This window comes from Malaya genurostris, chromosome 2 (genome assembly GCF_030247185.1).
Source record: "Malaya genurostris strain Urasoe2022 chromosome 2, Malgen_1.1, whole genome shotgun sequence".
In the NCBI taxonomy this organism is placed as follows: domain Eukaryota; kingdom Metazoa; phylum Arthropoda; class Insecta; order Diptera; family Culicidae; genus Malaya; species Malaya genurostris.
The window spans coordinates 253854714-253878768 of NC_080571.1; the positions used below are offsets into that span (position 1 = coordinate 253854714).

At 39.1% G+C, this 24055-nt stretch overlaps 1 protein-coding gene across 1 annotated transcript in view; it reads left to right on the forward strand.

Annotated features, from left to right (window-relative positions):
* The window catches only part of LOC131429537 (cell adhesion molecule 2-like), a 60539-nt gene that overhangs the window by 17893 nt on the left and 18591 nt on the right, over window positions 1-24055 (forward strand). Inside the window, 2 exon segments of the mRNA XM_058593723.1 lie at window positions 21247-21455; window positions 22951-23086. Coding sequence (XP_058449706.1) covers window positions 21247-21455; window positions 22951-23086 — 345 coding nt within the window.

Genomic DNA, 24055 nt, shown 5'->3' on the forward strand with positions numbered 1-24055 from the left:
AATGAATTCTGTAGCAGAAGCCGTGGTGGCTACAGCCGTACGACGCCTTTCCTCCTCAGCCTCGTTGCTATTGTTATTCTCAACACCAGTCGGCCATTCCTCTGGCCCATTTTGGAGCCAGTTGGGACCTCTCCACCAGAAGTCATTGTTAACTATTTCTGCTGGGAATATTCCCCTCGAAATTAGATCGGCAGGATTATGGATACCGGGAACATGCCTCCACTCATATCCCTCCGTTACAGTTTGAATAGTCGCCACTCTGTTGGCGATAAAGGGAGTCCATGTTGCTGGACACGCTTGTAGCCATCGGAGCACACATGTCGAATCTGTCCAAAAGTATGCCCGAGCGCTGAAACGAGTGGCCTGTTGAACCTTCTGGAATAATTGTGCAGCGAGTACCGCACCGCAGAGTTCTAATCTTGGAATCGTAATGCATTTTAATGGTGCCACCTTGCTTTTTGAGGTAAGCAATTGAACTTTCCCCTTCCTCTTTCATCAACGCTTCGCATATATACACATGCACCATATGCCTTCTGAGATGCGTCTGAAAAGCAATGACATTCAACAACAATTGCCTTCGGTATAATGACGCAACGCTCGACCAGTATTTGATTGAGCAGATGCAATTGCTGATGATACTTTCGCCATTTCTCACCCACCGTCGAGGGTAATGGATGATCCCAATCGAACCGCTGATCGTTTTCATCCCGCAACGCCCAAGATTGTTGCATAAACAATTTCGCCATAGTTATGGTAGCTCCCACCAGACCCAGAGGATCGAAGAGCGTGGCAATGATCGATAGAAGCTGCCGACGAGAGATGGAACACCTGTCATCAATCGGAGGGATGACAAATTGAAACTTGAACACATCCGTTTTCGGCCGCCAGACTAATCCCAAAGTCTTAATCGACGGATCATGTTCTAACTCTATATCTATATCACGAATTGCCAAGTTTGCTGCTGGAATTCCTTGCAATACTTCCAAGCAATTGGATGCCCACTTTCTAAGCTGGAAACCTCCTGCAGACATCATTTTATCCAGTTGATATCTCATGGTCGACGCCTCTGCAACACTATCCGAACCTGTGAGCACATCATCCATGTAAGTATCTTCTTCCACCGCCTTGGCAGCGAGTGGATAATGCCCTCCTTCATCTTCTTTGGTAACGAAACTGTATAGCGACCATCTGCTTCGCGTTGAACAGAGGTTTTAAATAATTGCTCACACCGCGCTTCTTCTGGTGAGTAATTTCTACTGGATTCCAGTTCTTCGCAGCTCCAAAACCGTGTCAGCAAATCCTCTAACCTTTGCGTGGAAGAAACATTGCAAACAATATTTGAAGTCTGTTCAGGCAACGACGAACCACCGCAGACAACCCATCCAAACACAGATTCATTGAGTGATGGTAGACGCTCTCCCAGAGTAATTTTTTGACCGGTCTCGAAATACTCAAAAAACGATTCGATTCCTAACACGATGTCAATTACTTGAGATACCATAAAGGTCGGATCTGCCAACTCAATCCCTTTAGGAATTGGCCACCCAATACTGTTCATAGTTACAGTTGGTAAGTTTACTGTCACCTTGGGAAGTACCAAGAAACTCATTGTTCGGGAGAAATCCGAAACTCGTGACAGCACAGTAGCCTTTATTCGCTGCTTCACTTTACTAGTTCGCTGACCAATTCCTAATATCGAGATATCCACCTTATCTCGTTCCACCCTGAGACGTTGACTTAAACGCTCTGCTATAAAATTACTCTCTGACCCCGAGTCAAGTAGAGCGCGCGCAGGGAATTGATTACCACAATCATCTTCAACTATTACAACTGCTGTTGCCAGCAAAACCTGTGATGATTGACGATGCGCGGTTCCAACCAATGAGATTTTTGAGGCTGCCATGTTAGCTACTTGTGAAGATGATAACGAGGTCGGAGTAGTGAACGTCGGATTATGCTCTGAGACGGAAATGTTACCACATTGATTACCCGATGAATTCTTGGAGTTATCGCTCCTTCTGAAGCAAACCAGCGTATGGTGGCGCCCCTTACAGTTGCGACAGGAATATTTTGATTGGCAATCCTTTGCGTGGTGTCCTTGTCTAAAGCAATTTCGGCAGAGGGAGTTGTTACGCAGCAATTTATCTCTCTCAGAAACTGACATTCCCTGGAATTTTACGCACTGATAGAGTGGATGACTGGCATTGCACGCCACGCAATTATTGTTTGTTAACTGAACCGTGTTGAAACTATTTTTGACTGTAAATGGTTTCTGCTTCCCTGGCTGTTGTAGCTGACCACCCCTAGTGTCAGCGGATCTAGGTGGTAGCGACTCCAATATTTGTATCCTCCGATGAAGAAACTCCGTTAAATCTGTTAATGAATCCTGGTCTCTAATTGAAGAATGTTCCTCCCATCCTCTACGTGTAACTGGATCTAGCCGAACCGAAAGTAAGTTTATCAGCAACAGATCCTTATAATCGTTAGGCTGTACGATTTGATCAAGCGTCTGAACTATTCTCTGGAAACCTTCCAATAACGAATGAAGATCGGTAACCGATTCCCTTGTTAAACTGGGCAATTTGAACAGCGATTGGATTTGACGCTTCTTCAACTGCTTGCTGTTATTATAACGCTTTAACAGCATTTCCCACGCCACCTGGTAATTAGCGCGAGTTATTTGTAGTGACTCAATTAGAGTCTTAGGCTCACCCTGCAAACACCCCTTCAGGTAGTGAAACTTTTCCACCTCTGGCAAGTCGGTCTTCCAATGAATAAGTGAGGTGAAGAGATCTCGAAAGCCTAACCACTCGTCGATATCTCCGTTGAAGGTTTGTAGTTTTATTTGCGGTAGCCGCACGTGGTCCACACCTTGCATCGTCGTATCACCAACTCGCATCGATTGTTCCATGACAGGAGTGTCTTGCCTCTCCTTGGTTCGATCCATTAAAAATGATTTAGCCTTGTAATATCGATCGCTGAAATCCAACCTCTGGTCTTCATAGTCGTCACCTTTCGCCACATAATCGTCGTGTGATTTTAGCTCAATGAGAGTGTCGCTAAATTTCTCCCACAGTCCATCGAGCTTCTCCAGTCGTACCTCTATCTGGGTATTAGTTGCGTCTTCCTTGAAGTCTTCTACGAAATTCCAAATATCGTCGAACGAAGATTGAACATCCTTCAACTTGGTAGTCAGCAGTTTCAGCGACGGTGGCTTCTTTGTGGTTGATGTTGTTGCTGCTGGCATGGCTCTCCGTTCATACAGTAGCCCGGGTCAGACAAGATACGGCAAGGTGATGAGAAAACGAATATGTAGTACCAAGAGAAAGGCCAGCTTCGGCTGGGCATATACTGCGGTCACTCACCACACAAAACTAATAACGGATCCAACTGAAGCTGTTTCAATGACCAAAAGTACGCTCAATAAACGCAATTCAACAACGTTTGTCAGGGCTCGGTAAGATACAGTCGAAAGTACAAAAAATAAAATCACTAATTGTGTATTTCTCTGAAACCTAGACATCGGTGGTCATATACTGTTCATGCACTAACCTGGAGAAAATATTTTGACGCTTCCAGGTTACATCATGCAAAACGCTGCTGTTAACATGCAGACGGTGGTGCTGCTTCCAATCAACCCTTAGCTATGGCTGATGCTTGCAAATGTGGCTCGCTCCAGCAGTGTGTAGTAGATTGTTCCAGGCATCGAAAAAAATCGTTAGTATTACAGCATGCAAACTTCGACCGGACATATACCTGAACACGTAATATTTACCCGACACAACAGGATGTTGCTCCTGTTCAGGTTCCAATCAGTTGAACGATCCAATAAATACTTCCGAACTGATAAAAGTAACCGTCGTAATAATCCTTTTCATCCGAACGCAGCAAGGAATTATAGTTGTAGTCTTTCATGCACATTTATCCGAGTGACGCCAAACCATAATGACGCCAAGCCAAACGCGGTGTTAAGATGAATTCCAATATACAATGATACAATGCCCTTATTCAAGATGATTGATACTCCATTGTTCGCCGAATTGTTTGAATCCGATTTGCCGATACAATGGCAGTATGAGCTGAATAGGATAAGGTAGCCAAGCGTCGAATACCCTTAGCACCGACTGCGAGTTTCCAAAATCCGTCCGGATCCTTATCCGGTTCGAAGGACCAAAATGTCGGGTTTCTGAGTATTCAGCTTACCAGGAACTTCGATAGCAATAACGTGGACAACCTCAGCTTCCCAACATCGTGGTTTCCAGCCGGCGAAAACTCAAATCCAAGAACATGCACTTAGGGTTTAGTATAAAGTTTATTTACACACTATACGTTGCTCCAAAAACACATAATTTATTTTAATTAACACACTACATAACATTTATTTTATCTTCTTAAATCTACGTATAAAATTACCCGCATGGGGTTACTTGTTGCTCTAGCGCAATTCGGGACGGTTCTAATACAACATGTAAGCCCGATCGAGGGCCATCGAACTCCAACCGTAAAATCGAAGACTGAGCATGTGGTAGTGTAACGACCAGCATTCTCCATCCTTATCTGATCACTGATTGAATCCGATCGCGAATTGATGACGTCACTGCTTCATAGTTGACCTACTGAGGCTATGTATATCGGGAACAATAAGTAGTGGAATTCGACTACCTGACAAGGGATGTAGCTTCAGGGTGGTCGTAGACACTAGCAATAATTTTTTTTCAGAATAATTTTTCTTCGTATACTTGGAAACTGCTGATGAGTGTATGACTTTCCTAACTGTAAAATTTTCTCTAATCAATCATTTTCAATTCGATGTGCGTGTTTGACTCAAAGCCAAATTATTTAATTAAAATTAATTTCAAATTTATGCAAAATAAAAATAAAGCTAATAAAAAGTTGTGACCTTCCGTTCACTTTTCGCCTGTACATACTGCTTTATCTTAGTCCCAGGAAATAATTTACATAAATATGGGGTGAAATCACGTTATAGAAAAACAGCTAGAAAGAATATGTGGAATTTATATTAAATTTTGATTAAATCGTTAAAACCCTTAGAATGAAATAAAAACGTTCTCAATTAGATTAAAATAAAATATATTTATTTACAAGTATAATAAGCTAGCTAGACGGTGCAACGAACATTTTAAAACAAAATAATCTCTACACACGTTAGGCACTATATTCAGTGTACACAACCCTCACGCCACAACCACCTACAGACCCCAGTCATTCGACGTCCACTGAACTGAAATTGGTAACGGTAACGACAATCGTACGAAGGCTAACTCGGTATCAAGGTTCCGGGGAACTCGGGTACAGAGATAGACTTCACTTGGTCTTACAACAGCGAATAGAGCGAATGTGTTTTTACAACGGCTAAACGATAACGTTCAAGCAACCATTGAACTAATGAATTGGAAACTCTATCGGAGTGGAACTATCAAAACCATTCGGTTTGGCCGTGCTGGAAGCAATTCTCAAGAAAAGGGAAAGTTGTCATCGTGTGAGCAACGAATCGGTGGCTAACCCAAAACTCACATCAACCAACACGTGTCCAGCGTTTCTTCGGAGACCCGTAAGCCATTTCGATCCAGCGGGACGAACTGTCGGAAGCACCTGAGTTCCCGGTTCATTCACTGCAACTATACGGCGACGATAAGTGGGGAGCATCCGAGTTCCAGAACACCGCAACCGTACGATCCAGGACCGAATCTGTTCGCAGCCGGAGGTGCGCAACGGGCCCTACACTCGACACATTTTCATTTAAAACGTAAGTGTATCAAGCAAATTGTAAAAAAGTAGGGTATTAGGGACGTTAGGGACCATAAGGACAAAGCGCCGAATAAACGATTGTTAGGAGTAATAAAAAAGTGATTTTCCCCCTTTCATACTGAGAAACCTCGGCGAGGATTGTGCCGACCCTGGAACTGGGCAGAGTATTGTGTGACTGAGCGGGCGGTAAAGAGAGGGAGTTACAAAGTATCAATTCCACACGTTTCGTTTAGTGAGCAAACAAGAGTGGATGTCTTTAAAAATCTTCGGATGTTTGCAAAACACCTTCGAGACAAAAATCTGTCAAAATCTGTGGCCAAATTTGTGTCTTCAGCTTTTATCATAAATCGACAGTTTTATAAGCAAATTTGCAAACCTCTATGCGTAAAACAACGTGTACACCACCATTTGTATATTTTGGGAATAGCCGAACACAAACACACACGGGACGATATACAGACAGGAAAAAATATTGTACAGACTCAGATTATGGTAATAAATTCGGAGTAATTCTAACGGAGTGGCAATGAGGATTCGGGGTTGATTCAACCATTTTTTGAAACAACCAACATTTGTTAGGAACAACCAAATTCTAGCATTTTTTGTTTGAATGGGCGAAATCTTGGTTTGAAGCAGCTATTGTTACGGTTTGATAATAATCGTAAATAATCGTTATGTTGTTCAATTTAAACAACCTTTTATTAACCTACTGTTGAGTATTTTCAGTGATATATTTAATACTCAAAAGTAGGAGAATAAAACTTCTTTCAGGTTTTGACAGAAAACAAAGTGCAAAATCATCCAACGTGAATCCAGTTCAATACGTGAAATTTAAATTAGGTGAACCTTATTAAACCTAAAATTGTATCAATAAAATTCAATAATTGAGTAAATTTAACTTACCATTGAATACTTTTTTAAATTAATTTCAAGTTCCTAAACGCAATCCCTTTTTCGGGTGAAATGTATTTAGAATTAAGTAACTACTGGACTGATTGCCTGCACACCTAAAGCAAATAAACCTAGAGACCCGAGTGCAATAAAAATGTAGTCGAGCGATAAATGACACCAGAAGTGCCTCTATTCTGGTGGACATGGATGTGTAAGTAGTCTTAAAATAATGTACAACGTTTCCTGCGCTTTTAACACAACACTAAAAAATATATGAATTTTTCAGGTGACATAATTCTACAAACGATACAATACATTTCAAATGACGCAATATTCCATTCGTAGAGAATTCTACCGGCTCCGAGTGCAATTTGCACTTGGCTATACCAAGTGCCGCTGTATGGATTCATAGGTATTAATTATTCAAGAGCAAATATGTGCTTCTGTGTCTCAATCAATTAACTTGCGTGCTTTGTGATCAAATGTTTCTCGGTTCAAGTCGCGCTGTTGCTATCGATCATTTGTTTTTTATTTCATTCGATTTCATGTCTTTTAATTTTCAAATCACACAATTTTACATGTTCTTGAATATAAATTTGCATGAAATGCGACGCTTCATTTATAAGATGTATCTTATAAGATGTATAATCACAAGATTTTTTCGAAAAGTAGGTATAGGCGCTGCCATTATCTCCGTATAGTAGGAAATCTAGGTTTACTTGATTTATGGTGCCAGGCAGCAAAACAGTTTAAATAAATTTTGAGAAGCGGTATGTCAAATGGCTTATATTGATTAAAACTTTTTTTTATTTACTAGCACATTTTCAGATTATTAAGTCATTGTTTTATGGTCTATAGGAATAGTTGAGAAAGAGTAAAAAATAAAACAAAATGTTCTCTTTCCAAGCTCCTATCAGTCAGTCAGTCAGTATTTTTTCAGTCTATTTTGGCAATAGTAGTGAACAATATAGCATCAAATTGAATGGAGTTCGCTATTTCTGGAAATAATGAAACATATTTTCCAAATAGTTTTTAAATCTATTGCACGCGATTCTGCTACTGTAACCGGAAATTAAAAAAAAACTCCATTTATTAGTACATACGGTTTTCTCGCACAGCACAGTATACAAGTCGAACAAAAAAATGAGTAACTTCAGCGCATATGTTCATTTGCGCCCATAGTTTCATATGCTAGCACTACGCAGGAAGGAAGGAAGGAAGGAAGGAAAGAAAATTCCAGAGGGACGAAAGTGGCAAATTTTTGGCTAAAAGCTCCTCCGAAACTAAACCACAGAGAAGTCTGACACCCTTCGAAAATTCGACAGCTGAAACCAATGTGGGTCTCTCGGAGGCGTCATATCCTGCCACATAGATGGAAAACTTTTGACAAAACAATTCGTGGTGGTGACGATGAATATCAACACGGTGATAGCAATATACACTGTATCCAAAAGCAAGCGTCGCATCGAACGTTTTTCGTGTCTTTTACAACGTTTGCTTTACAAACAAACATCGGAATATAAATTCATCGACTGATACCATACGTTACCTATTTTATTTTAACTATTGACAAATTATAAAATAATAAATTTTTATTTGATTCAATAAGATTCGAAATAACAAGGCCTGTTTTCACTGTAGACTCAAAAATAAACATACAACTTTATGGCGTGATTTTTTTTGAGTGATGCTCCTCGGTCCTTGCACAAAACTGTACAAAATGGTATTACGGAATCTGTGGCGAAGAAAACAAAAATAAGTACGAAAAGTGGAGGGGATTTAATTGAACGCAATCACCCGAAGGGACTGAAGAGCAGCAGTTCCGTCCCACGTTCTACATAAGGCACAGTTTTTACGGAAATTTTCGAGCTACTGCTGAGCGCCAATCTAAAATACTCACAGCAACGATTTCCTGACATTCTTTCTGTTTGGTTTTGTCAGATACCATTGATTGCTGCTCTTATCGTTTGATAAGGAAGAGAGGGGTTGGGTGGGGTTCTCATTCCCGTTGGATTGTCGTTCAAACAGGATGCGACCCGGTTTCCACGATGATTGTTTTGTAATACACATGGAGGCAGAGTTTGATTAATCAATATTTCACCAACGTTTGATAAGTGTCGCAGGAATACTTGAATCAAGATTATAGAATTTTTTTTACGATGAATATTTTTGCGTCATGAGGGTACTTTCAAAACAAAAACAAAACAATTGAGATATGTTCCAGAAACTCGGCTAATGAACTAAAAAAGGTTAAAACCGCAAATAAACTAGTAATAAAAATTTGTTCCAGAATTAAACTCAAATGTAGAAGAAAGTGTATAATTATTTGTTTTGAAATCTTTTGAACCTGGCGCTCTAATGAATGGGATAATATGTTATGAATTATAAAGAAAATTGTTGACGTTTACGAACGTTTGATATACGGTCTAGAAAATGTAAGCTTAAACTCATGCTCTGATACTTTGAATTGATATTTCTACTGAGGTCGAACAAAACATATACCTTACAAAGTTTCTATTCATGCATTCCGTCAGTCTACATTTTGTCTAAAGCTAGACATGAACGACTTGAGAGCGAGTATAGGAAAAACTTGCCGTTAACATTTTGTTTCGAAAACAGATTTTCTGACAAGTGACTTAACAGTTTCATCGAGCAAACCTGGTTTTCGCTTTTACTATTACTAATGTTTGAAAAAGATGTGAACAGATTCGGAAAACATCAACTAATCACTTTTTCTCTATAGTGACTATATTTACTATTTTAGTGGATCAACTAAACTAGAAACTTATTCAAGTGACCAATTAGAAACTCTTCCCACTTTTTTGTATTTTAAAGTTTTTAAAATATATCCTTTAACCGGAAGTAAATGATGATGATTTCAATTTCAATCGATTTCAGGTACGAACAGCCTCACGTTGCCTTTTTCAAATCGTTGTAACTCGGAAACCGTTAATTGTACAAAAATGGTGTTCAGGAAGAAGTTGTAGGGAATCGATTGGGCACTCTAAAAAAAATATACACTGAAAAAAATTTTTGATTTTTTTCTCAATAATTACAAAATAATCCGAAAAAGTTAATTAAAAAAAAGCATGGTTTTAATTTTTTTTTAAATTTTTATTATAAAGCTGTTATTAAAACCTACAGATTGATGGCTATCCCATCCGTGCCTTTTGAAAAATGAAGAAGTTACAGCTAAAACAGTTTACGGGTCTCGTTGTAATTCGGAAACCGTTCATCGTAGAAGGTCGATTCTGATTTTGTCATTTTTTGGTCTACTCATTCCTAGAATTGCTCTACTGCTAATAAAATTCGAGGTGTAAGCAACGATCGAAACCGTCGACCATGCGAGAGAAACCAAACGGTTGACATCACGATGTCATGCTGTGTTTGGATCGTGAAAACATTGGATGACTGAAGATCAATTGTACAGTGTAGTTTAGTCAGAAATCAATCACATACCTAGATTATTTTTCTCGTGAACACGTCTTACTTCACTATGGGATGCTTTTTCAAAATAACAGTACCATTACCAGTACAGTATAAGTTCAATAATTTATGATAAAATTCTGAGAACTATGAGATAACCGCAAATAACTCAAAATTGATGTCTTTTTTTAATGTTTTGTATCATCGAGAATTAAGGTGAAATTCAGTGCCGAAATAAGGCGCGCAAAATTCCAAACACATGAACTGAACGCATCATCGCACAAAGCGTATCGTGCAAAACCGACACATAAGAAAACATAATATTTTTAGTGGGCTTACGACACGTTTTGTTCACTAGTAAAACAGACACTAACTATGGATAGTTATAAACCATGAGTATTTTCAATTGACTATTATGAGGGAGACATAATATCGCATATTGTTTAAAACGATGAATTTAATCATTCATTTTATAACCAAAACGCTTTCATAGTTCATTTCCTCGTCTATAGCGAAATTGTTCATTTTGTGTTACAGATCAATTTTTTTGGCATGCGGCATTTGTCATTCGGTTCAAAGGCGAGAGATGTGAATGCTACATGTGATATATGTGGTCACCTGGTCACCTATGCATTTATGAGATTCCCTAAAAACTCTTTAATACTCAGATACATGGTAGTTCCCATGCACAATACGAGTAGTAAAAGTTTCAATAATATTCATAACAATACAATACAACTTTATGAGTTAACGAATCCGATCAGTTATTATTAATCTCATAAAATGTTTTTTTAATATTTTTTTTGAATTTCGAGTTTCAAAATTCGAACAGCCGAGTATATTCTAAGAAATTTTGTTGAATTGTATTCTCTTATTTTTAATTCGTGACTTAAACATTGTCATCCATTTACAAAATATGTTTTGACACTCCCCAAAAGGTACCTCAGAAAATACAAAAAAATGAATATATTGCATTATAAATTGTAAATATTAGTTTGGTTACCTTTTTGCCTTTCTCATATAGAAAGGTTATGCAATCACTGTGAAAACCGACTTTTGAACCGAGGCCCGGAGGGCCGAGTGTCATATACCATTCGACTCAGTTCGTCGAGCACGCAAAATGTCTGTGTGTGTGTATGTGTGTGTGTATGTGTGTGTGTATGTGCGTATGTGTGTATGTAACGATTTTTTGCACTAACTTTTCTCGGAGATGGCTGAACCGATTTTCACAAACTTAGATTCAAATGAAAGGTCTTGTGGTCCCATACAAAATTCCTGAATATTATTTGGATCCGACTTCCGGTTCCGGAATTATGGGGTAAAATGTGCAAAAAATTGTGAAAATAAGTGCACTAACTTTTCTCAGAGATGGCTGAATCGATTTTCACAAACTTAGATTCAAATGAAAGGTCTTGAGGTCCCATACAAAATTCCTGAATATTATTTGGATCCGACTTCCGGTTCGAGAGTTATGGGGTAAAATGTGCAAAAAAAAGAAAATATGTGTTTTAACTTTTCTCATAGATGGCGCGACCGATTTTCACAAACTTAGGTTCAAATGAAAGGTCCTGTGGTCCGATGCGTTATTCCTGAATTTCATGCGGATTCGACTTCCGGATCCGAAAATATAGGGTAAAGTGTGTTAAAAATTGTACACCATCACTGAAAATGTGGAAAAACCTTAAAAAAATTTCTAAATCGACCTCAAATCTTTTCCAATTTGATGGTTTTTATCAGTAGACGGTCAAACAAACCGATTTCGGTTATTCTTTTAAGAATCGAAGAAATTTTTTTTTTCGCCTTTTTGCCTTTCTCATATAGAAAGGTTATGCAATCACTGTGAAAACCGACGTTTGAACCGAGGCCCGGAGGGCCGAGTGTCATATACCATTCGACTCAGTTCGTCGAGTACGCAAAATGTCTGTGTGTGTATGTGTGTATGTAACATTTTTTGCACTAACTTTATGGGGTAAAATGTGCAAAAAAAGGAAAATATGTGTTCTAACTTTTTTCATAGATGGCGCGACCGATTTTCACAATTTAGGTTCAAATGACAGGTCCTGTGGTTCCATACATAATTCCTGATTTTCATCCGGATCCGACTTCCGGATCCGGAAATATAGGGTAAAGTGTGTTAAAAATTTTATACCATCACTGAAAAGAGCGAAAAACCGTAAAAAGTTTTCTAAATCGACCTCAAATCTTTTCCAATTGATAGTTTTTATCAGTAGACGGTCAAACAAATCTATTTCGATTATTCTTTTAAGAATCGAAGAAAAATAATTTTGAAGAATACCACAGTATTATATAGGTATGATAGTATGATTGATATGAGAAAGGCATCATTACACCGCTAGGTGGATTAAAACAGGTTTTATAAATAAGTATAGTATTCGGTTCAACTAAAGAAAAGCTCTATTTAATACATGATTTGGTTTGGTTCAAAATCATTTTCTGACTTTGAATCCTAGAAACAGCTAGAATGGGACTAGAAGGCTTGAAATTTGGGTCTAACTTGTGAAATGCGGAACAACCATCACTGAGAAAATTTACTGTACTTTTTTATCCAAAACACACATATGCTTTTGTTTTTCCTGATCTAAATAAACTGAGTCAAATGGCACATGACACTATGGCAAAAAGGGCTTCTTTAGAAAAATCCTTTTACTCAGTGATTGCATAGCCTTTCGATTTCGAGAGAAAGGCCAACATAATTATTATTAAGATAGATTTGTTAAAATCCACGTAAATTATGTTCATCTGCTGCAAACAGAATATGCGTTTATCACCCATCGAAGCAGTACTTCGAAACCGACAACATAGCGAAACAAAGAATTTCAATGTTTCAATATAAATTAATTTTGAAAATATCACTACATTCAATGTCGGGTTTTCCAGTAATTCTATACCCTTTCTATAGAGAATGAAAACCCGTTCATTATGCAAACATCTGAAACTTCATGTCAATCGCAATATTTCTGTTATCTCTATCTGCAGGCCGTCAAACCATGACTCACTCGCTCTCTTCAATTTAAAGGAAATGAACGGAAGGTGTTGACCTTTCATTCGCATGCCGTATTCAATGTTCTGCATACAAAACAAAACCGTTCATTAGAACGAGCTTCGGGAGCCACAATCCCACCATTATATAATAAAAAGAGTATCCTTACAATGTAAATTCATTTAGGAGATCGTATCGTGGCTTAATTTTCTCGCGGCTAAGGCTACGCTTGGCGCACAATTTATTGCTTTTGTAAATGGAAAATGTACTACTTTTGCACTGACTCGTTGATACTGTAAAGCGTTGCATACTGCTGTAGGGTATGGCAAGGCAACACAACGCATCCACACCTAGATAGAAAAAATGGCTTTCACAACTGCACAAAGTGTTTGAAAATCATGTTGTACTGATTGGAAGCAATTGTAGCTTCCAGCCTTGTCTGTTCCCACGATTTCTATTCCAACTGTTTCTCCTTGAGTGCTCATCATCAGTGTTTCTTAGTGAATCATATTGAACTACTGAATGGTGTGGCAGTTCAACACGAACTGCTATGCGCTGATGAGTCAAAGACGCAACGCCAAAATAAACAATAAGTTGAACTATAAAAAAGACAAATCGAAATGAAAAAGTCAATTTCACGCGTCTAAAACGGGAACAACACAAAAATGTCGAATCTAGTTTCAATGAAATACTTCTGTACTTGTTTGCCTTTGGCAGTGCTACGGATAACATCATTGTAATATGTCAACTTTGTTTTTAATTCCCCTAGCTTCATTTTCAGAAAGCTCTAGCTGAATTTGTTACTACATATACCAAGTCTGCTTCACAAATTTCACGATGACCTGTTTGTATGTTTAATGATCTACGGAAAATACGCTACAATTTCGCGTGCGTCAAATTTCCTCGCAGTACCGTATACGGATAAAAGGACCTCAACGGAGGACCACGCAATCAAAAGAACCTCCGTTCTAGCCAGTCAAGTGGATCCAGGGATGCACGGTGCACGGCAGGGGAGTTTCAAAAAAAATAAATGAATGTAAGAAAATATAAAAGCACAAATGGATGCTGCATCGAGTCAAATTAAATTTAATTAGAGCTGCAAAGATACCTGAAATACACTTTGCGGGTGCCAGAACCAAATGAGCGCTGCGTCACTTGCTAGGATTGTAGCATCTGAATGGAGCATGTGGTAGCACACCTATCACTAAGCTGGAACTGGGTCATGACGCATTTTCAATTATCTAAATTCGCCACAAATTGCATATACAGTTCCAGACAGCCTGGAAATATGATAAATATAAAACTGATTACTTGAATCAGAAATTTATAGCATAACTGTGTTGTACTCATTTTGCTGTCTTCTGTTTTCTGTGCTCTGTCTTCTGTCTTCTGTCTTCCGTCTTCTGTCTTCTGTCTTCTGTCTTCTGTCTTCTGTCTTCTGTCTTCTGTCTTCTGTCTTCTGTCTTCTGTCTTCTGTCTTCTGTCTTCTGTCTTCTGTCTTCTGTCTTCTGTCTTCTGTCTTCTGTCTTCTGTCTTCTGTCTTCTGTCTTCTGTCTTCTGTCTTCTGTCTTCTGTCTTCTGTCTTCTGTCTTCTGTCTTCTGTCTTCTGTCTTCTGTCTTCTGTCTTCTGTCTTCTGTCTTCTGTCTTCTGTCTTCTGTCTTCTGTCTTCTGTCTTCTGTCTTCTGTCTTCTGTCTTCTGTCTTCTGTCTTCTGTCTTCTGTCTTCTGTCTTCTGTCTTCTGTCTTCTGTCTTCTGTCTTCTGTCTTCTGTCTTCTGTCTTCTGTCTTCTGTCTTCTGTCTTCTGTCTTCTGTCTTCTGTCTTCTGTCTTCTGTCTTCTGTCTTCTGTCTTCTGTCTTCTGTCTTCTGTCTTCTGTCTTCTGTCTTCTGTCTTCTGTCTTCTGTCTTCTGTCTTCTGTCTTCTGTCTTCTGTCTTCTGTCTTCTGTCTTCTGTCTTCTGTCTTCTGTCTTCTGTCTTCTGTCTTCTGTCTTCTGTCTTCTGTCTTCTGTCTTCTGTCTTCTGTCTTCTGTCTTCTGTCTTCTGTCTTCTGTCTTCTGTCTTCTGTCTTCTGTCTTCTGTCTTCTGTCTTCTGTCTTCTGTCTTCTGTCTTCTGTCTTCTGTCTTCTGTCTTCTGTCTTCTGTCTTCTGTCTTCTGTCTTCTGTCTTCTGTCTTCTGTCTTCTGTCTTCTGTCTTCTGTCTTCTGTCTTCTGTCTTCTGTCTTCTGTCTTCTGTCTTCTGTCTTCTGTCTTCTGTCTTCTGTCTTCTGTCTTCTGTCTTCTGTCTTCTGTCTTCTGTCTTCTGTCTTCTGTCTTCTGTCTTCTGTCTTCTGTCTTCTGTCTTCTGTCTTCTGTCTTCTGTCTTCTGTCTTCTGTCTTCTGTCTTCTGTCTTCTGTCTTCTGTCTTCTGTCTTCTGTCTTCTGTCTTCTGTCTTCTGTCTTCTGTCTTCTGTCTTCTGTCTTCTGTCTTCTGTCTTCTGTCTTCTGTCTTCTGTCTTCTGTCTTCTGTCTTCTGTCTTCTGTCTTCTGTCTTCTGTCTTCTGTCTTCTGTCTTCTGTCTTCTGTCTTCTGTCTTCTGTCTTCTGTCTTCTGTCTTCTGTCTTCTGTCTTCTGTCTTCTGTCTTCTGTCTTCTGTCTTCTGTCTTCTGTCTTCTGTCTTCTGTCTTCTGTCTTCTGTCTTCTGTCTTCTGTCTTCTGTCTTCTGTCTTCTGTCTTCTGTCTTCTGTCTTCTGTCTTCTGTCTTCTGTCTTCTGTCTTCTGTCTTCTGTCTTCTGTCTTCTGTCTTCTGTCTTCTGTCTTCTGTCTTCTGTCTTCTGTCTTCTGTCTTCTGTCTTCTGTCTTCTGTCTTCTGTCTTCTGTCTTCTGTCTTCTGTCTTCTGTCTTCTGTCTTCTGTCTTCTGTCTTCTGTCTTCTGTCTTCTGTCTTCTGTCTTCTGTCTTCTGTCTTCTGTCTTCTGTCTTCTGTCTTCTGTCTTCTGTCTTCTGTCTTCTGTCTTCTGTCTTCTGTCTTCTGTCTTCTGTCTTCTGTCTTCTGTCTTCTGTCTTCTGTCTTCTGTCTTCTGTCTTCTGTCTTCTGTCTTCTGTCTTCTGTCTTCTGTCTTCTGTCTTCTGTCTTCTGTCTTCTGTCTTCTGTCTTCTGTCTTCTGTCTTCTGTCTTCTGTCTTCTGTCTTCTGTCTTCTGTCTTCTGTCTTCTGTCTTCTGTCTTCTGTCTTCTGTCTTCTGTCTTCTGTCTTCTGTCTTCTGTCTTCTGTCTTCTGTCTTCTGTCTTCTGTCTTCTGTCTTCTGTCTTCTGTCTTCTGTCTTCTGTCTTCTGTCTTCTGTCTTCTGTCTTCTGTCTTCTGTCTTCTGTCTTCTGTCTTCTGTCTTCTGTCTTCTGTTTTATGCCTCCAATGGCCCGCCCCAATACGAAAAAATGCTGTTATTGAACAACAATATGCTTTTTGCGGAGCATGAAAACATCAAGTACAACATACCTGTGTACACAGAGTTTGATGCTAGAGATCTACAAGTGCATAAACTGCTCTCAGCCCCTAATGATATGTATATTCGAGACACCATGAAGAAGTACGAAGAAATTCTTTCAATCGAATAGATAGTGTTGAAGAAATTTCGCCTTGGTATTCTCAATGGCGTTCGTTTGTTACGCATGTTATTAAAGAAGCCTTTAACTTCTTATGTGACTACTGGTCCGGACAAAAGGATTCCTTGTAAATCGCTTATCATTTATAACAGCGATACTACTTTTACACTCGCCCCCAACATTTTTAGTACTTCTGCGTCAGAGTAGTAGAACACCCTTATCAAAATAAGTATCACTTGCAACCAATGTATAGGGTGATTTTTTAAGAGCTTGAGAACTTTTTTAAACAATAAAACGCATAAAATTTGCAAAATCTCATCGGTTCTTTATTTTAAACGTTAGATTGGTACATGACATTTACTTTTTGAAGATAATTTCATTTAAATGTTGACCGCGGCTGCGTCTTAGGTGGTCCATTCGGAAAGTCCAATTTTGGGCAACTTTTTCGAGCATTTCGGCCGGAATAGCCCGAATTTCTTCGGAAATGTTGTCTTCCAAAGCTGGAATAGTTACTGGCTTATTTCTGTAGACTTTAGACTTGACGTAGCCCCACAAAAAATAGTCTAAAGGCGTCAAATCGCATGATCTTGGTGGCCAACTTACCGGTCCATTTCTTGAGATGAATTGTTCTCCGAAGTTTTCCCTCAAAATGGCCATAGAATCGCGAGCTGTGTGGCATGTAGCGCCATCTTGTTGAAACCACATGTCAACCAAGTTCAGTTCTTCCATTTTTGGCAACAAAAAGTTTGTTAGCATCGAACGATAGCGATCGCCATTCACTGTAACGTTGCGTCCAACAGCATCTTTGAAAAAATACGGTCCAATGATTCCACCAGCGTACAAACCACACCAAACAGTGCATTTTTCGGGATGCATGGGCAGTTCTTGAACGGCTTCTGGTTGCTCTTCACTCCAAATGCGGCAATTTTGCTTATTTACGTAGCCATTCAACCAGAAATGAGCCTCATCGCTGAACAAAATTTGTCGATAAAAAAGCGGATTTTCCGAATGGACCACCTAAGACGCAGCCGCGGTCAACATTTAAATGAAATTATCTTCAAAAAGTAAATGTCATGTACCAATCTAACGTTTAAAATAAAGAACCGATGAGATTTTGCAAATTTTATGCGTTTTATTGTTTAAAAAAGTTCTCAAGCTCTTAAAAAATCACCCTGTATAAAGCTGGTACATCTACTTTAGTTTAAAAAAAAACCCAATGAGTCTTTCCCATTGCTTCTCTGTTTAGTTCAAAACAGAAAGAGAAATTCTCCAGGAAGAAAAAGCGAAATAACAAATCCTATTGCTCACACACAAAGGTTATTCTGTCACTGTGAAAACCGACTTTTGAACCAAAGCCCGGAGAGCAAAGTATCGTAAACCATTCGAAACAACTCGTTCAGATTCGCAAATGTCTGTGTGTGAGTTACAAATAATGGCAATCAATTCCCATGTTCACAAACTTAAATACAAATGAAAGGTTTCGTGATTCCCTATGAAGTACCTGAATTTCTTCTGGATCCGACTTCAAGTTCCGGAGATACAAGATGATTACTAGATCAATTTCGAGAGTATTTCTGCCTATAGAAAGAATATGCGATCACTGTGAAAACCGATTATTGAAACGAGTACCGGAGGCCCAAGTGTCACATACCATTCAAATCAGTTCGTCCAGATCAAATGTTTATGTGTGTGTGTGTGTTTCCTTATTCTCTCGGCCATGGCTGAAGAGATTTTTACAATGTAAAATTCAAAGCAAAAATATTTTCGTAAGTGATCATGTGTTCTGCCTCTGCCTCTGAATTTCTCTGCTGGTATCATTATCAGCGGTCACCAGTTAGCTCAACCGTCAACTCGTCAACCACTTCGATATCGTCATTGTCTATCAATATTCCTGGTGGGAGGCGTAGTGTTGGAGTACCGGAAATAGTGATTAAAAACTCTAAAATGGAACTTACTTGGATTTTTCGGAGACCGATATTCACAAACTTACATTGCAAAAAAATATTAATTTACAGTAGACGCATATTCACATATGAAACAATTCATAAGAACGTAATTCGTAAAATGATTGAAAGTTGAGTTGAACATGTGTCAAAGTTACTCCGGTCGCCATTTCTGATATTTATCTTTATTATACACAAAAAATATTATAGAACCGGCTCTAACTTTGGAAGAAATTTCCGAGGTCAATCAGTTCAGCTCGACGAATTGAGTAAATTTCTGCGTGTATGTGTGGGTTTGTATACATGTGTGTGTTCTGCATGTGTGTACAGAGCAGAGGCGTAGATTATGGAAAAATGCTTACCCGGCCATCTTTACTGCCCACGTTAAATATCGGACACTTTTTTTTCACTGTAAATTTCGAATTATTCCACGGATCGCTGAAAGGTTTTTCATTTTTCACAGCTCTTGAACTCTCCTCTTTATTTCGTGGTACAACATATTTACATTCTTGTTACTTTCAATAAAATGACCTCGAATCAAGTGGAAGTGCGCAAACGTATTTTGTACGAACAGCAGCAAAATCCGAATTTGAAAATTTGAAACTACCGACAAGTACCGTTACAAATCATTTGACCAGTGCTTGATTGTGAATCAGAAGATTGAAAGTGGATCAAATCGAAAAGTATGATCCTGACAAATGGACAAGTAGGTGGTAGTCAGGTGGTTCCAATTTTGCTGAGCAAAATGTGGTTCGCAAAATTGGGAAATCAAAATCATACATACGAAAAGTAAAGCAGAAGCAAAGATTGAAGGCGTATAAAGTGAAATGCAGTGCCCAGCCAAAACAATTTCACTGCCAAAAATCTTGCTAAGAAGCTTTACAACAACTCTGTTTTAGCCTGACATGGCTTCTTGCCACTATGCGAAATCCATCCGGAAAGGTTATAAGGTAGAAGAGGTCAAGTACGTGCCAAAAACAGCTGATCCTTCAAACTATCCAGAATTTCATCCAGTAGAGAAGTACTGGGTTCTAGTTAAGTGGAAACCCTTCAAAACGAAGAAGAATGCAAATGGTACCAATGTTATATCCGCTAGCGTATTTGAGGATACCGTAGGGAAACTAATGGCGGGTATAGTACATAAAGTTTAAGTATTTTATAGAAAAAATGATTAACATATTAATCATGGCCGCTTCACAAATTCACGCATGTTCAATTTTAAGCAGAATCCCACCAAAAGCTGTTTTTACGTTGGTAGAATTTTTCATGAATGAGAGACTTCAACGAACCATTTCCGAGCAACGCCGGGTTGCTGGTATTTTCGAAATCACAAATTCACGAACAATTTTTCTCACGTATCCTGGTGGCACCAGAAATGGTAACATTAAAGCCTACTATTATTCGTATCTCTAACGAACCAGTCCAATTTGGTGAATTGTAGCATGAAATAGAAACCAGAATCTCAAACACGATCGAAAAATGGAACAATCTACTCGCTGGTACTCATATGCATAAGCACCCTTGGCAATTCCGTAATTCAACATCTCACAATTGAAATAATTTTGCCATCTCTCTGCACGACCTGCGCGTGTATCTAGTGGAAAATTGTTTTTCAATACAAGCACAACACAACCAGAGAATAAACCTTCTACCCGTGCGATCATTGGCTGGAAACTTACTCGCTTCGCTCAACTCCAGCGGAAACACAACAGTCAGGCTGGCATCGAGAAAAAAAATTCAATCACGTACCTGGCAAGGGGAAGAGGATAAAGTTAATCGAAGAGTACAGAACGCTCCTACCCCAGCAAGTGAACAAACTGACAGCGCGTGAAAATGCATACCACTTTTTCATGAACGATGCAAATAAGTACAGCAGCTGCCAGGAGAGCGGAAAATATAAACTACGAAAAAAAAACTTTGCCACATCACTGAGTATTCGTTTATGCTACATCAAACGGGCATCGACTTATTGCTGATGCTGATGTTCGCTTGAATGCATCACAAAATTGCTGCTTATTGATCGAACAAAGTATCAAAACAATTCGCCCTGGGTTGTACGCTCTATGATGCGAATATGCTACACTTTACCGCTTCAATCAATCTGATAAGCTCTTCGACAGCAGAAAACTGGAGGAAAAAAAATCCACTGTTGGAACATTGCGCCGAGTGTAGCATGAAATGAACTTTGAAAACGGTTGCGATGATTCCCGCTGGATTACAATTTTCCACACTTTTGTCGATAAACTGTCAAATGAAGATCTGTTGAGATGGAGGTTAGATCCCAGCAGAAGTATAAATGTCAATCCAAATACAATCTGATATGCGAATAAGTTACATAGGGGAATCGATTGACGGTGTTTGCTAGTCCTATCAACTGCGAATTGCGGAGATTTGGAGTACAGTATGCTATACGTAAACAAATGTTTCGTTGAAAAATATCTGCGCATATTGTATTGGAGAAAAACTCGTTTCGAATAAAAATAAATAGAAAAACTGTCAAGTTTGCTTGACTTGGCGGAGGAAAGATATTAATTCATGATACATCTAACCCCAAACCAAATTTTCGAAATTTTGATACCATCTAAGCAAGTTTATCATTATTTTTCTCTTTCATCCGATTTGTGATGACTATTTTTCAGAAATCGTGAACACCCTGAAGGATGTACGTGTAAGCGTTCCAGCAGCCATTCGACACGGTGACAATGCTAATTTGATCTGCCATTACGATATGGAAGGAGCCGTCCTGTACTCGGTAAAGTGGTACAAAGGAAAACGAGAGTTTTTCCGATATACACCGAAGGAGAATCCAGCACTCAAAGCATTTCCGGTGCTCGGTATCATGGTGGAGGTAAGTTCCGGTCGACTAATTCTCAGCACGTTTGTGACGAACGAAAGTTTCGCTAATCTAGGAAATTTTACAAATTGTAAAACTTTAAAACACACATATCCCATTTACATTCAGGCCAGTTTGTTTTGGACAGCAGCGCTCATATAGCTAGAATGTGCATATGAAGCCCCTTTCAGTAGGATGAAACCGCTTCAGAATCTAAATCACTTAAAATATAGGATACAACAGGTCTCCTATTTGCGCCCAGTTCTGGATTTTCCATTCAACCTTTTCACTGCAAAATGCTACTACATGAGACAAACACTCCCGGCATGAACTCGGCAAATATATTGCCTCTCTTTTCAAACTGTCGTCTATGCTTCTGCCTGTTGAAGGGTCATTTACCGCCACACAACTTTTATAACTCATACACAAACATGAATGTGCTCTTCGGCAAAAGTTCGCAATATTGACATCCAAGCCCCAGTACTTGACCACACTACACTCTGGGTCTTGTATATGAGAAATGAAAAAAAAGCACTGCAAGCAAATAGCCAAGCCCAGTGCCCCTGATACCCGTTCTGACTGCTGTAAACACTTCCTTAGCACAATGTTCGCTTACATCGGAAAAACTTTCCAGCATAGCTAACGTTCGGTTCACCTTGCCTATAAACTGAAACTCTGGTGAAACCAGAAACGACAGCTACTGTGTAAACCATTTTCAAAGTTTCAAGCTTCGCAAATTTTTGGATTCAATGTTTCAGCTCGACCAATGCTGGATGCTGAGAGATTGTTCAGATTTCAGTTCTTTTGATATGCTTTCATTTGATGAGCTTGGAGTAACACCTAAAATCACTTATTGAATATTGTTCGCCCTACAGCTAGCTACAGTACGGTGAAATGGATGTCTATCATAGCGAAACGGTGACATGGACGTTCCGAAAAACGATGTGCTATCACTCCTCCACTCATCCAACCTAACTCATTAGCCCGATAAATGTACTCGACTTCATAGCAATTATAGTGCGATTTCATATTCCGTCATATTCCGCCTATCGGCGAAAGTTTCATCACCGAGTACATTTCTTGGTCATCGCTGAGTTTATGGGTCGCTAGATGTTCTCTCCCGAACGAGTTAACCGTCCGTACTGTGTATTTGTACCGGGACAAGATAAACAAGCGAAAGTCATATGGCAGATGAGATTCTCCCATCTGTTTTTCCCAGTTGTTGAGCTTTATATTGCCAAACGGCCCCGCTTCCATCAACGGCATCGTTATCATCGTCGTTTAGTTTGTCGTTAGCTCAGGACCCAGAGGAGGGATGCGCAAGTTTGCGAATATATTGTTATTACGAAACGCTCTACAGGGACTCTCCACACAGTTGTGTGTTTATTTTTATTGCATTGGTTGCACCTCTTAAACTCGGCCTCATGGAGCAGAAAGTCAATATGAAAACGTGTCTTCCACTCATCAGCCTAGTTGTGTTTCATTTCTCCCTTTTACCTTATTTCCACAGCGCTCACAGTCCAACGGAAGCCACTTGACGCTGACCGCAGTGGAGCCAACCATGTCCGGTAAATACAGTTGCGAAGTGTCCGCCGATTCACCCTCATTCCACACAATGATCGTATCTAGCGAAATGGAAGTCGTTGGTGAGTATCAGTCCCTTACTTACTTACGAATATAACTGCGTCTGCAGAACAACTGGTTCGATGGAGACACTTGGTTTTTCAATATTTATGTTGTGCGATATTCTGAATGAAAGTATGGAAAATATTAAACTTAGAAAGTTTACGCTGGACTCAGATGACTGCGTTCAGTCAACAAGCAACTTGCATTACAAAGTTGCCAGGATTAGTGCAATCACTTCTAAAGGGTAAAGAGTGAACATTTTCCATTGTTAATATTACACTCAAGACTTTGTAGAATAGTCTTTCTTATCATTTGAATAGAAAACAGTAACAGACTATTCATATGCCATCTACACAAACCAGAGTTTTCAAAGGTTTTCGTAGAAGGGTGAATCCCTCTTTGCCGCTTGGAATGACTCTTCTTCAGGATATTAGATATTTCAACATAACATTCAAGCTGAAGTGAATAAAGATTCATAGTTCCTGAACGCGGTCTCGTGTTCTTCCAAAATTGCAAGGGAGAAATAAGTTTTTACTCACTTCACTGCACAGATAAAAAAAAAAGCACGTGGGTAATGTCGGAGACACAACTGGATAACGTGAATACGAATAAAACTGCTATGTTTCTTCCACACTACCGAATATCGATAATTGTACGTACTTGTTGATTGATTGTTTTCGATGCTTCACTAGCAGAATTTTAACCAAGATGAATAGAATAGAAGCACAAAATTACGGAGTTGTGTTCGAGACATGACCGATTTCGATGACATTAAAAATGCAATCTTCAATCTAATTCATAAATTGTTACTAATTTGAAAAATACACAACAATTCTTTTTTTTTTCATCGTTTAGGATTACTAATTTAAGGTTAGGAATTAATTTGGCATCCATTCCACACACTTACCCACATTATCAGATCCGAATGGATTCCGAATCAATTCCGAATCGGCGAGAAATTTTCATTCGGAATTTCATGTGGAAATCAT